Source organism: Eptesicus fuscus, chromosome 13, assembly GCF_027574615.1.
Source record: "Eptesicus fuscus isolate TK198812 chromosome 13, DD_ASM_mEF_20220401, whole genome shotgun sequence".
Lineage (NCBI taxonomy): Eukaryota > Metazoa > Chordata > Mammalia > Chiroptera > Vespertilionidae > Eptesicus > Eptesicus fuscus.
In genome coordinates this window covers 63,079,515-63,094,734 of record NC_072485.1, presented here as the reverse complement: position 1 = coordinate 63,094,734, position 15,220 = coordinate 63,079,515, and the positions used below count along the sequence as shown (strand labels likewise).

The 15,220-nt window shown below is 36.3% G+C and overlaps 2 protein-coding genes across 10 annotated transcripts in view; one reads left to right on the top strand and one right to left on the bottom strand.

The window, feature by feature from the left end:
• Positions 1–7,195, bottom strand: part of ELP4 (elongator acetyltransferase complex subunit 4) — a 175,984-nt gene extending 168,789 nt beyond the window's left edge. For all 6 annotated transcript variants that reach the window (XR_008558030.1, XM_008148937.3, XM_054725791.1 and 3 more), the window contains exon 1: positions 6,963–7,195. Coding sequence is in view for 5 of the 6 variants with exons in the window: in XM_008148937.3 (XP_008147159.2) it covers positions 6,963–7,185 (223 nt within the window). In the remaining variant the exon portion in view is untranslated. The remainder of the gene's footprint in view (positions 1–6,962) is intronic.
• A 127-nt stretch (positions 7,196–7,322) lies between these two features.
• The window catches only part of IMMP1L (inner mitochondrial membrane peptidase subunit 1), a 42,730-nt gene continuing 34,832 nt past the window's right edge, over positions 7,323–15,220 (top strand). For all 4 annotated transcript variants that reach the window (XM_028156696.2, XM_054725794.1, XM_028156698.2 and 1 more), the window contains exons 1-2: positions 7,323–7,385; positions 14,611–14,730. The gene's annotated coding sequence lies outside the window, so the exon portion shown is untranslated. The remainder of the gene's footprint in view (positions 7,386–14,610; positions 14,731–15,220) is intronic.

Here is a 15,220-nt window from a genome sequence, read left to right as displayed (position 1 = left end):
CAAATTGACAGGGAAAACAATAAAAAATAAAAAATTTATCTATTGTTATGCTTAAGTGGATTTGTTATAGAACTAAATATTTTAATTTCACATTTAGATAAGTTCCTTCATTATAGCATTTAAAGCTGTACATAGGACAACTTCAAATGTTCTTCAAACCAAAAGCTTAAAACACAAACTGAAAAGTATATGAGGATAACAGCCATAAAAGATTAGAGCAAAAAGGTTTTCTTTGGGCAAGATTAGGCTAAATGTTTATATGTGGTACAGTTTGTGCCACATATAAACCACATAGAGACCACTAACTTTTTAATCCATTTGAACATTTAAATTACACTTTCCAACTCCTTACTTCCCTACTTTCCCTTGTTTAACTACCTAATCACCAATTTTTCTATATTTAAGATGAAATATAAGCACATAAAACTCTGCAGTGGGCTAGTCTTAAGCGGGTACTATAAAAAGATAGTTGCCTTTCTTTCCTTAACCGATAACTTACAGGAAGGATTTAAATTTATCTCAACTTTCCTGGGTCTACATTCACGTCTCCTCAAGTTAGGAATTTATACAAAGCTTCGAGGCTTCATGTAAAGGAATACTTAGAGAATTAAAGATATTTTGTGAATGTTATTCACAGTGAGATGATTAAGAACAGATCAAGGAATAGTTTCCCAATTAAATGAAGTGATACGTAGCTCAGGTGTCTGGCTCAGAGAGGTACTCAGTAAGAGCTACCCTTGCCATTCTGGCTATTATTTTCTGATTAGAACAAATCACTGAAAATACGTTGTTGCTTTATAAAAGACTGGGAGCCCAGCATGCAATGCGAAATCGCGTGGCGCCGCCTACCCTTGTCACCGTCTGGCCCTGAAGCAGCCGCAGTCACTGCTGATCAGGCCCACCTCCAGCACAGGCGCGTGGAGGCCCCTGCTGCCCCGCCCCCAACACTGCGTGCACAACCTCCTCCTGTTCGGTTAACCCGTTATGGCGTCCCAGTTAATTAGCATATTTCTCTATTATATACACTGAGTGGCCAGATTATTATGATCTCTGAACGCATAATAATCTGGCCACTCAGTGTATATCCTATATAATAAAAGGCTAATATGCAAATTGTCCCTCGACCAGGAGTTCGACCAGCAGGCAGGCCGGCCAACTGCCCATGTCCCCTCCCCCTGGCCAGGCTGGCCGGAACCCACCCATGCACGAATGCATGCACCGGGCCTCTAATATTTATATATATATGTATATATGTATATAAATATACATATATATGTATATATATGTATGTATATTTATATATATGTATATATATGTATATGTATATATATATATATATATATATATACACACACACACACACACATATATATATATATATATATATATATATATACACACACACACACACACATATACATACACATACACACACTGAGTGGCCAGATTATTATGATCTCTGATCTCTGAACGCATAATAATCTGGCCACTCAGTGTAGACTGACCACAGAGTTGGGATTTTAAAATAAGGCTTTTCCATGTATAAGAACTGCATTGTGGGTAGTTAGAAAGAAGCAGAGGACTTACTAGCCAGAGGCTGGGGGCCACTATCTCCTGGTCCCTTGACATATCAAGATTTGCAAGATTTCCCTTATACATAAGTACACTGAGTAGCCAGATTATTATGCGTTCAGAGATCATAATAATCTGGCCACTCAGTGTAGATTATATATATATATATAGATGATCACCATAACAGTGAATGACTATGCTACGGAGGTAATTTTCTATAAGAATGATACAAGCTACTGTTCCTGATAATTCAGAAAACACCAATCATTTAAAAAATCTCATGTACATTAAAATTCTAATCTTTGGAAAGTTCAACATTACTTAAAACACCATAGAATGGGGACATTTCAATGACTTTTATCAACCAAATTAATATCCCACCAAGTTTTCTTACAAAAGTAATTTAGTTCTTCTATTATGTAAATTAACTACTCAAATTAGGATTGGCTCTAGTAATGGTTGGTGATTTTGAAGGTTGATCATTTTGAAGTAGTTAATATGATGAATCTATCTTATTAACTACTTTTAAATCAAGCTTTTATTCTATGTATATGATATACTTACTCACACACACACACACACACACACACACACACACACACAGTAGCAGTTTCTCTAGACTTCCAATTTTTAGTGTGGCAGGCATCAAATTTTCCCAAAATATCTATGTATAAGGTATTTTGATATACCTCATTTGATATGCTGAAGTTCTTGCTGTATTTTAAACTAGAGTTTTTAAAAATACTTTTATTGGTTCCAAAGAAGGAAGAGGGAAAGATAGACATCAATGATGAGAGAGAATCATTGATTGGCTGCCTCCTAAATACCCCTCCCTGGGGATCAAGCCCACCCTGACCAGGAATTGAACAGGGACCTCCTGGTTCATAGGTCAATGCTCAACCACTGAGCTACCGCAGCTGGCCAAAATAAAGTAAGTTTGAATAAGTTTGTAGTTATGTCCCCACCAAAAATCTGAAAGCCTAAACAACCAACCACAAGAGGATATTTTGACAATATATTCAACCAACGCTAGCTAGCTTTTAATATATCTTTAAAATCAGTGATCCCTAAAATGTTTGACAGGTAAGTAAACAATTATAATATCTTTATAAAACATACAATGAAGTAAAATGGTCTTCGTTAATTGTATCTTATAGAAATATAGAGACACTTTCTAAGTCTGTAGGCAAACAAACACTTGGTTTACTTCTAGACCTTCTTAAGAAGTATATTTATCTCCAGCTTACTAAAAACACAGGCAGTAAAATATCATACCCACATTTAAGATTACATTAGTTTGCATGATATTTTAATGTATTAATTTCATCAAGATTTTATATTTAAAAATGACACATTTTGTCTTAAAACTAGAAAAAATCTAATGCTTTAGAAAACATTAAAGAAAATTTAAGATCTTGGGATTAAGTGCCAATATTGTCCTAATGATTTTTAAAATAAGAGGGAAAGGATTTTTTAAAAATTGGTGTGAAGTTAGAAAATTATATCAATATTATTTTAAAGAAAGAATATTCAATCCCCACACTTCCCAAAACAAATCGTTAATTAAGCTATAAATTTTGGGTAAATAACATCAAGTTAATATATTAGAACATGAAGGCCCAGAAGTGACCCCTTATTTTACAACAATGGTATCTCCCTTTTCAAAGTTAGAGAAAATAAAAGGGAAAGGAAAAACACCCAGAAAAAATAACAGTGAACTAAAGTCCTTTTAAGTGCTCTCTATTAAATAATAGTTTTGCTTAAAAGAATAGAAAGGCATTTTAGAGAAAATGCAATGTTAAAAACAAGTACATATCCTTTCCTCAGTTCATAGCAATACCCTTAAATATTTAATGTCACACCTCAAATTAAATTGCAGTTATTTCATTAAAAAAATCTACTTTTTCTTCTCTCTCTTGAGGAGTATAAGACATCCTGACAACTCTTTATTATAACAATTATTGGCTGGGCAAATATAGGATTCAAAATAAAAAAAGCTATGAACAGTGACAATAGTTATGTTGATTAAATCACATGAAATAATTTTACTTAAAAAAAAAAAAGGAACAAGCTACAGCTTTTAGTTGCTAAAATATCATAACCAGGATTATTTTATTGAGTCCAAACTCAATGAACATCTCCCACAGTCTACTCTAGAATGATATAGTGGAGCAAAGGAAAAAAGCCCACTAGTATTTATTTATTTTTTGACATCAGTGTTGAAAATGGCAGCTATATCAAACTTCTTTGGAATACTCTTCCTGGATTATTATTTACCCTTAATTCCTATCTGTCATTCACCTGACAGTCAAAATGTAGTAAGTCCTAAACAGCAAAGAAGTTAACCCAGTCAAGCCTGAAGTCACCTTTCCTTCAAGTATCTTTTTGAAGAATGAGGCTGGGGAATGTTCCTACAGACTCAATAATATGGCCCTCTAATGGACTACACTTTATATGCTAGGATAAAAGAAATTCTGCCAGAATCTTTTACCTACTATAACCTCTCTTTGGAAGTTCTGGAAAAGAAAAATGGAATATTTACATATAGTATCATCAAATAATAACATATATTTCCGGAAAGGGCAGGGCTGAGAACTAGATTAGGAAATCTCAGAACCTGAAAAATTTATATGTAGCCCACTTGGGAAATGTCTATCAGTATCTAACAATAAAATTCAGTTGACAGAACAAAAATATTTAATATCATTAGATCATGTTTAAAAGATGCATATATAAGGAATTCTCAAATGTATGAAACACTTTGCTGTTGGAGTAAACAATGGAAATTTGAGAATATTACTTAATTAGCCTGTATGAGCATATTACTTAATTAGCCTTTTAAGTATATTTTGCATCTCTGCTTAAAACAATGATGTCACAGTGGCAACAGTAAAATATTGCTGTACTGTATGGCAATAACAATACGGTATTTACTTATTACCCAGTAATTACTGAATATATTTAGGCAACAATACAATGTCACAGTAGTTTCATCATCCTGATAAAGCATCCTACTTTCATTACATTTTGTCACAATATGGTCATATTACACTTGTCAGAATCCCAGTCAAATAACATGTGAGTAACAACATAATCTGAATTGCTTATACCTATGTATATACACATTAGCAGCCAAATGTTTCACTTTCAAATCATGTTTTAATGAAAAACAAATGTAACGGGTTTGCTCCACAGGGCCATACAAAATAGAACATGAAAATACAAAAATGGCATTAAGAAGTTAACAACTAAAATACTTCTGCACATATTATTCCAAATGTAGTAATTCCTATTATAACAACTTCTTCCACTCCTTTGTACATTGAGAATTACCTATACACACGTAAAAATTATTTCAAAATATCTAAAAACTGATACTCATTTCAATCACCTTAATGAACACTAATTTTTAGCATAAGCTTGTCACAGTCAAATACTAGAGTCCCTATCCTCAAGCATATCTGGAAAATTTTGAAATTAGGGTTCAAGTTAATATCATTGTAGAAACACATGAGGAAGTTGCTTTGAGTTACCTTTTTGGTGGGGTGCTTCCAGGGCCTAGAGTTAAATCACTAGTCTCAGGTTCAATAAATGGTTAAAACCACTTGAAAAGAGTTCTCAAAAATTTGAAACAGCTGTAGCATTTGCAGAGCACTAAATCTGGAGCCTAAAGATCAGCCCAGGCTGTCAATGGTTTTGTGGCTCTGTTCATGTAACTTAATTTCTAAGTCTGTTTTTTGAGCTTCATCTTATATGTTTCATAAGTTCTTGTCCAGGTTCTTTGCTTTTCTTTTTTTTTTCTACACATTATTATTTTTTCAATCAAGAACTTATTAAGAATCTACTAAGTGACAGAACTGGGCTAGGCACATTTTGTTACTCTAATGAGGAAATGAAGATACAACGTCAGAAATGTGACCTTTTTGTTTGGAGAGTTTCAGGATCAAGTGAGTAAAATTATATATCCCAATTGAATTAATATATAATCACATATAATATATATTTATATATATAATCACACTTGGTGAGATCCTATATTTAAACTTAAATTTGAAAACAGCTTCCAAGTTTTAAGTTCAAATATAGGATCACACCAGAGTAAGGTTGCAAGGGTTAAAAAAAAAAAAGGTGAGATAAATACTTGCTAACTAGATATTCTGAATCATTTTTGTTTATAGTACCATGCAATTTAGGCAGGCAATAGACTTGAAACAATTAAGTAGAAATACTTAGACTTAAGTAGAAATAACCAAGATCCAGTTAAGGACATGAAGTAACAGAGGCAAAAAACCATATTCTTTCTCACAGGTTGCTTGCCTTGTCACTTTCCTTTGCATTAAACCTTGCAGGGTGGGGCTGGGGACTAGGGATGAAGGGATTACACAGGAAAAAATGTCAAGTGACGTACAAGAACAAGCCATGGCACTTCTAGAATTTTATGAAAGCGTACAAGATTTAACTGGCACACATCACATACTATTAAAAAGTCATGAAATACAAACATCAATCTTTTTTAATGAAGCAGCATTCAGATAGGAATTAACTAATTTACAACCTTGATTAACACAGCAGTTCTGTCCTACCAATCTAATCTGGTCAATCCTTTCAGTGTAACAGGTACAAAACAAGCATATTCACAGCAGGCTTGTCATGAACGGTTCCAGAGATTCTATAGGAACGCCTACGAACTGCCCTTCTTTCACTCGTTAAAATGAGTTATGAGAGAAAAAAAAAATCGAACAAAAACATAATACGTGTATTTTAACGCAGCAGATACGGGTGTGGCTGTCAGTTTCAATGCCAGGCGGTAAGTAACTACTTGGGACCTACATAAACCTTTAATCCATTCTTTTAAAGCCAGCGTGGTTTGTTTCAAGATTCAGACCCGGGAGATGAGCAGCCTGGCGGTGAAAGACGGGAAGTTAATTTTTTTTTTTTTCAGTATTTTCTAATGCAGCCTCTCTCTCTTTCTCTCTCACACAATGATAACAAACTTGGGCAGGTTAATCCAGACCATGAACTATCTGAGGATGGCGTTAGGATCAAGCCAGAGACCTGGAGGGGATTCTGGAGAGGACGGCCAAACTGTCCCCCAACATGAGTAACCCCCCTGGACCAAGGTTAACAGCACGAAGGGATCCGATCGCAATCTAGAAAAAGGCTGGTGGGCAGGAACCCGAGTAAAAAGGGGGAGCACTAGGGCAGGTCTAGTTAACAGCATTTCGAGGTCTCCATACAACCCCTTCTCCCCTCTCTATCAGACCAGGCTCTCTCTCCACGTCCGAAGGCGGAGGGGGGCCACACAGAGACGTGGGGTCAGGAGAGTGCCCCCAGCAAGTCCCCTCCCTTGTTTTCCCTCGGTCGAGCCTAGATCTCAGTTCTGAACCGACCTAAGAGCTGGTCCAGGGCTGGGAGCCCGGTTGACACCAGCAGCTGCCCGTTCCGCACCGACGGTCGTGTGCCTGCGATGGACACCAGTCGAGAGCCGCCGCTCTCCGTGCCGCTGGCTCTAGGACCCCTTCTCTGGAAACTGGTGACGCTGTGCTTGCTGGCTGCCGCCGCCACAGACCCAGGACTCCAGGTGCCGGGGCCGCCGGATCCCACTGCCGCCATCTTGGCGCTTCCCGCGTAGACCCAATAGGAACTCTGGGAACTCGAGTAAGCCGGCCAGTCAGAGCCAGCCCCAAACTCCCGCCTCCTTGAGGCTCTCGTAGCCAATAGAACTGAGAGTTCCGCCTTAAACCCACCAATAGCAAGGCGTATTGCTGAAAAGTGCTCTCTGCGAGAGGACGGCGGACTTCTGCGGGACCCAGGTGAGAAAGGGCCACCTGAGTCCTGGGTGAGAGCCTTCCGGGGTTGCTTTGGGGCTGGAGGTGGGTAATGGACCACTTTGCTCTCGTTTTGAGTGGCTTCATTCACGTTTAATTTCAGAAACGATTGGTGGAGCGATATATCAAACAACTCTGCCAGTAGGACTTTTCACAAAGAGGAAAGATACATTTCCCCGCCCCTTTCTCTTCCGATAACTGATGGAAAATGCATTGTCTTCACCTGAAGTCATTATTATTATTTTTTTTTAAATGGTTGTGTTATAGTGAAGGAATCGGAACTCACCTGGATGAATTGCTTGCTGAGCATCCGAGCTCAGTTTGTCAGTGGCAGGTGGGTTGGATTTAGACCCTTAGAGGGAAAACTCTTGAGCTTTGAGCCGATTTGGTTTCCCTCTGATTCAAAGAGCAAATGACAGACTTACTTCTCTGGCACGTCCCCGTGACAAGCTTTCGTTCATTTTAATGAGTGCTTCCGAAAGTCCTGGAGACCCTTTCCAGAAGTGGTGTGAATGACAAAGGGTTACTCTGACAACCTTGGTCACACATTTAATTGTCGTTTGCTGTTAAGGCACCTTCAAATAACAAAATACTTGAGGTATCCTTCCAAAAAAAATGATAAGAATGAAATGGGTATGTACTTTATTTTTCTAGTGATTTGTGAACTTGAAATGAGAGCTTTCTTATTAGAATAGGAATTTTATGCGTGGGGGGAAAACGTAATTTAGAGCTGCATCTTTCCATTTAAAATTTTTTCCTAAAACTGAGTGTGTGTCTGCGTGTGTGTGTGTGTGTGTGTGTGGTGGGTAAGTGATTTTTAAAAGCCTTCATGATTGACAAGTTTAAACTATAAAAGACTCCCAAATCATGCCTGTACTACAAAGTTATGACTGGTTTTGACAGTGATGTATGCTACTTTTAAAAGACAACCAAACCTCATTGCAGTTCTTGCCATTGAATTGTTTTAAATCTCAATGACCCGTTAAAACTCTTTGGCAGGTTCTGTTTGATACATTAAAATTAGTATTGCTAAATAGTGACTGGAGTTTTTCATTTGGGGAGGTCTTTCATTTTTCTGGATTTTTTTGTTTGTTTTTAAAGAAAAATGTTCAGAAAAAAAAAACATGTTGCTATTCAACTATATCATCTGGAAAGTTTGATGAGGTTTAGATGTTTTATTTTGGATCTTTTGCCAGTATATATCTAAATCATTCAGTAAATAGCTGTTAAGTACTTATTCTTTGCTTAGACCTAATGTCATTTTTAGGCCTACAGAAGTCAAAATGTTCTTATTTGGGGGAGATAAGATTAACATTAGAAAACAGAACAGCACTTGAATACATTGAGCAATATGTACAAATTTTGTCCTGTAGTAACTAACTACTAAGAAGAGCAAAACAAAAAGTGGCAAAGCATTTTAATATCATATAGAGCCGAAACCGGTTTGGCTCAGTGGATAGAGTGTCGGCCTGCGGACTGATAGGTCCCAGGTTCGATTCCGGTCAAGGGCATGTACCTTGGTTGCAGGCACATCCCCAGTGGGGGTTGTGCAAGAGGCAGCTGATCGATGTTTCTCTCTCATCGATGTTTCTAACTCTGTTTCCCTCTCTCTTCCTCTCTGTGAAAAATCAATAAAATATATTTAAAAAAAATCAAATAGAAACATTTTGGATATTTTTGTTGCTCTTAAATACTGATTTTTTACATGTTATTTTTACTTCCTATTCTCTTGTCTCCTACTCTATTTACCCTTTGATTTTCTAAGGGTGATAGTGTGATGCTTTATTTGCCTTATTACTAGAACTGAAGAATTGTTTTCAACTTTTATAATTTGGGAACCATCACATATGCACCAAAGTAATTTCTGAAGTTAGGCTATATCTTTGGAAAAATTATCAGAGGATAATTTAATTTGTCTTGATTTTTTTTTTTTTTACAAAGACAAAACTTTTGCTCTCAAAGCAAATTATCACACATATTGGAATTTACCAGTATATAGAGTTGAATATAAGGCATTGGAATAAATACAGTGTATTTTTAGAAGGGAAGAGATTAAAAAGGTGTATGTTTAGGTGTGCTTTTAATGATGAATAATAATTAATTAATTAAATTCCAGGTAATGAGCCAAGTATGCAGGTTACGGGAAAAAGAATTAGTCTCTGCCCTCTTTGAGTGCACAGTTGGGGGACATAAGTGGATAAATAGAATACTAAAGTATCCTATATAATAAAAGGCTAATATGCAAATTGACCAAACGGCAGAACAACCAGTCACTATAATGCGCACTGACCACCAGGGGGCAGACACTCAATGCAGGAGCTGTCCGCCGGGGTCAGTGCGCTCCCACAGGGGCAGCACCGCTCAGCCAGAAGCAGGGCTCACAGCTGGCGAGCGCAGTGGAAGTGGCGGAAGCCTCTCCCACCTCCATGGCAGCGCTAAGGATGTCCGACAGGCCGGCCTGAGGGACCCCCCCCCCCCCCGAGTGCACGAATTTCGTGCACCAGGCCTCTAGTACTATATAATTTCTAGGGCATAGGTGGATAAGTAGAATACTGGAGTATACTATATAATTTCTATTGGAGGACAAATGTAGGATACCTGACTTGGACTGAGAAGAGCCTTGGAAAGTATCCCCTGAGGAGAAAGCTTAACCTGAGTTTTCAAGAATGTGTAGGTGATATAATCATTATAGAGAATGGAAGCCATTACAGAGAATAGCAAGACTGCTCCTTCAATAAATCTGTTCTCATTGCTTCTGTGCAGGTAGTTCTCTTGGTTTATGTATAGTGCGAATAGAAGGGGAGACTGGAGAAGGTCTAATTGATTTTCTTAAGGGATAATAGGAAATGGGAAATCATTGAAAACTTTTGAGGAAAGGAATGACAGTGATCATATTTGATTGTTATGTTTTGGCTAAACAGATGCTAGAAGAAAATGGATTGTCTAAAAGTATGACTGGGATAAAGAGAATGGAATGAATTAAGATATTACTATAAGGGGTAGAATTGATATGATCAAGGAAGGTTGACAGGAGGAACCAAAGATGATTAACAGGTTTCTGCCTTGAACAGCTTTGTGGGTGATAGATGATAAAGGATAAAGGAGAGACAGCAGAATTTTGTAGTTATGTTGGTTATTTTAGAGCAGTGGTCGGCAAACTGGCTCGCGAGCCACATGCGGCTGTTTGGCCCCTTGAGTGTGGCTCTTCCACAAAATACCACGGCCTGGGCGAGTCTATTTTGAAGAAGTGGCATTAGAAGAAGTTTACAAAATTTGGCTCTCAAAAGAAATTTCAATCGTTGTACTGTTGATATTTGGCTCTGTTGACTAATGAGTTTGCTGACCACTATTTAGGGAATGGGAGATCATAAAAAAGAGTATTTTTTTAAAAAGGTGTGTAATTGGAGGAACCCATGGAGTAGTCAAGTGGAAATATCCAATGGACAGTGGATTATGTGAAAGAGGTAACTCTAGATGAAACATAGATTTGAAGTTAGTTAGCATATAATGGAAGTTTACCCCAGGAAATGTATATTTTTAATGAGAAGAAAAAAGAACTGATAATGAACTTTGGGGAACATAAATATTTACAAGCTGGGCAGAGGAACAGAAAACAAAATAAGAATTGGAAAGTGATTATTAGATTTAGTAACAATGGTTTATTTTTGCTTTTGTTAAACTAAAAGTCAAATAATTGTGTTTAGAATTAAATGACGAGTGAAGTTAAATATTCCATAGAGGGCGATAGACCATTTTACATTTTAGAAAAATTTGTTCTGGAGTGGGGGGAGGGGATAGAGGGCGATAACAAAAAAAATCAAAGGAGGAGTTTTGTTGTTTGAGAGGTACTGTAAAACAACTCTAGACAATTGATAAAAGGACTTGAATGAGGTAGAAGGAATGGAATCTGGAGCACGGGAGAGGGATTAGTGTTTGAAAGAAGGGATAATTCAATGGCTAGAGGGTATAAAAAAAAAGTAAGGCTCTTGCTTTCTGCCATTAAATCTTGAAGTCCTTAAGACCATTTTATCTTTTTACCATGTTCTTTATTACCTTCATCCACTCCCAGGACCTCAGTTACAATTTATATAACAATTTAACATTTATAGTACAGATTGCTTCTCTGACCTCCAGAATCATAAATTCATATATTTATTTTATCTGTTTCTTGAAAGTCTTAGTGGAACCTTAACCTCACAATACCCCAGACTGAACTTCTAGTGCAGGGGTGGGGAATGTTCGGCCAAAGGGCTGTATAAGGCGTGCAAAATCATTTGGTCGGGCTCTGCCAAGGCATTAGGGGTAGTTAACTAAATGTTTGACCAAATATAATAGGAAAATTTTTAAATTGATAATTTTGTATGGCCTGAGAATTATGCTATAAATACCCAAATGGCCCTGGGCAGAAAAAAGGTTCCCCACTCCTACTCTAATGTTTTGTATCTTATTAAATGATAAGACAATTTGTAGAGTTAGTTGCCTAAGCAATGGAACTTCACTACACTCAATCCCTAATTCAAGTTGCATTTTGCCATATGCAGTCCATTACCAAGACCTGTGGACTTTACCTCTTAATAGCTCTCTGATCTATTCTAGGGCATTTAGCCCTTTTTTGGTTCTCTTATAGTACATTCTCCATTCAAGAGCCAGCCTGACCTTTTCAATAGAAATATGATCATATAATATAAAACTTCTTAAGGACCTGCATGCAGTTCCTTCTACCTACTTCTGTAGGCACATCACTCTATAAATTCCCTTACTCTTTAACTCTGTTATTTATTTATTCTGCTGTACTTACCACATTCAGTAAAGCCATCTCATCATCCTATCAGAATGAAATCAGCTCCAGTATACTAACAATGAACAAATAAAATTGGAAATTAAAAAAAATACAATTGACATTAGTATAAAGAAAAGAAATACTTAGGCATAAATCTAAAAAAATATACACAAAGTCTCTATGAGGAAAACTACAAAACTCTGATGAACAAAATTAAAGAACTAAGTAAATGGAAACATTCAATTTTCATGGGTAGGAGACTCAATATTGTCAGAATATCAATTCTTTCCAACATGATCTATAGATAGATTCAATGCAATTCCAATAAAAATTCCATCAAGTTACTTTACAGATATAAGCTGATTGAGGCATAAGACCCAGAATAGCCAACACAATGAAGGAGAAAATCAAAGTTGAAGGACTACTGTTACTAAACTTCAAGATTACTACAAAGCTATAGTAATCAAAACAATATAGTATGGGAAAAGAAATAGATTGGTGGAACAGGATAGAGAGCTCAGAAATACACTCAACTACAGGCAGTCCTCTGGTTACGTGGGGCTGGACTACGTCGTTTCGTGGTTACGTCGCCATCTCCCATTTATTTATAAAAAAAAAGTTCTGTCATTTCGACGTATGTGCACGTGTGCTTTATGTTTTTTATTATTTATTTACCACAAGTAAAGGTCAGGAATTGTTATCTTTCTTTTACATTTTTTTTTACTGTTTTACTTCATTACTGCTGTGTATGTGCTCCATGTGAGTGACGTAGGTGCTTATGTAGGTGGGTTCTGACTTAGGGCGAAAATTGCTTTACATTGCACCGTAGGAACGGATCTCCAACGTAACCCGAGAACGTACTCTAGTAGTCTACTGACCTTTGATAAAATAGCAAGGAAATACCAAAGATAGTCTTTTCAACAAATTGTGCTGGAACATAGGCATACAAATCCCACCCCCACCCCCCACCCCACTCCACCAAAAGAATCTAGACATAGATCTTATACCTTTCACAAAAACTAACTCAGTGGCTTTTCTGAGACCTAAGATTCATATTCCCATTGTGTCAGTGCAGGTAAAGCATGTAACAGATATTGTGGAGGCTTACTACAGAGTCTCATGGTATTCTGGTAGCATGATTGAATTAATGAATGCCATGGTTATGCCTGCACAGAGGGAATTCGTGGACACCATATAATTCCTTTTTGCTTCCTATCAGTATACTCACAAATGGAAATCTTAGTCCTGACTTCCAGCATCATAGATTTGTTTTACCTGTTTTGGTACTTTATATAAATGAAGCAATACACTATTTATTCTTATCTTTGACTTTTTTTGCTCAACATTCTATTTGTGAAACAGTAAAGAGAAAAAAAATAGATTTGGCAGAAATGAAGTATTGGAAAAGTGCAATGTACAATAGCAAAGGCAGGAAACAGGATAAGAGGAAGACTTTAAGGGAGAGCAAAGGATAAGAAATAATGCCATGAATAGCTTAATGATAAAGGATAGAAGAATAAGATATGAGAGTTTCTTTCAGCTTCAGTCAAATTAATGATAATTATTAGAGAGTCACTGTAGTCTTGATATCATGCACTCAAGATTCTCATATCATTTTGCCAGAAGAAAATAGTAGGAAACTTGTTACTTATTCATTAACATATTAATATGTGATATTGTATATTGTATGTTATATTAATTGTATATTTTAAGATGAATATTCATATGCTGTTATCTTCTTTGAATGACAAAAATTTAGTTTTCAGTGTAGACTCTCAAATGTCACATGTAAACACATATAGAGCAAACTTTTAACATTTCAAATAAAAATGGTAATAAAATTTTTTCTCTGTCATAAAAATTGTAATGGAGTTATTATGGTTGAATATGAGGCAGGTTTTGACATCCAAGACAGTATCGACCATAATATATTTTGCCTTTGTCATATTATAGCTGGTCACAGGGTTTTTCAACAATATCGTATACATTCTTCATATTGAGTAAATATCTGACTAATTAGTCATAACACATCAGCACTACAAACTACTTCTCTGCTGCCTTTTCATGCTTAAAATTAACTTTAGATATTCATGCTGACATGTAGAAATGAGTTTGATATATAAGAACTGTATGTGGTTGGTGTTGTCAACTTCTTTAAGTCCTTGAACACAGTTCTCTAGGTTGATTGATACATTATGTTACCCACTTACTTCTCCGAATTAAAATTCCCTCAATAAGGACTTTAATAGTCTGTTTTTTAAAATCATTTTATCCAAAGTGTCATTGGATATCTGAATTCAAAATCCCATTGACCTGCTAAAGAGGAAGATGCATCTTAACAATTGAGAAACATTTAGTCATATATGTTAACTCAAATCAACATGGCTGAGAAAAGCCTTCAACTAATGTAATTTTGATTTTCTGCTTTAGAGATCCTGAAACCATGGGTCACCCACATACGCTTTGAGATGCGTTAGATGCTTTTTTTTTTTTTTCCTGGAAGCCCTGCAACAACTCTAAACTTTGAATGTATTGTAGAACAGACCTATGGTAAGTGGGTTCTTTTCCTCATTTTTCTTCTGTCTGGTTTGTGTTTAAGTTAAGTCTTATGAATGTCCTAATGCTGCTCCCTGCTGGACACTAATTTTTGAAAGTTGGCACTTAATAGATGGGCAAGTAACTGGTTAGTTGGAGGGGAGTTCTTGGCTGCATTCACACACACAAACAAAATAGTATACGATAAAAGCAACTCTGTTATAATGAGTAATACCATTGTCATTGTGTTGATACCTAGAATATGATGAAAGTGCTGATAGTCTTGCTTCTAATTTTCATTGTCTGTTTCTTGTTTAATGGCATCTAAAAGTTATAACCAACCTACATTAAAGGATGCTTGTAGATGATGGACCTCTTAGGATATCTTAAATTGTGTATGAGTCTATATATATGTTTGTAATTTAATTCAGTTGTTGTTGCTATCTTTTTGTAATAAATTAAATTCCCTGTATTATTGTTTTTCCAACAGCTTCAGTATAATTTA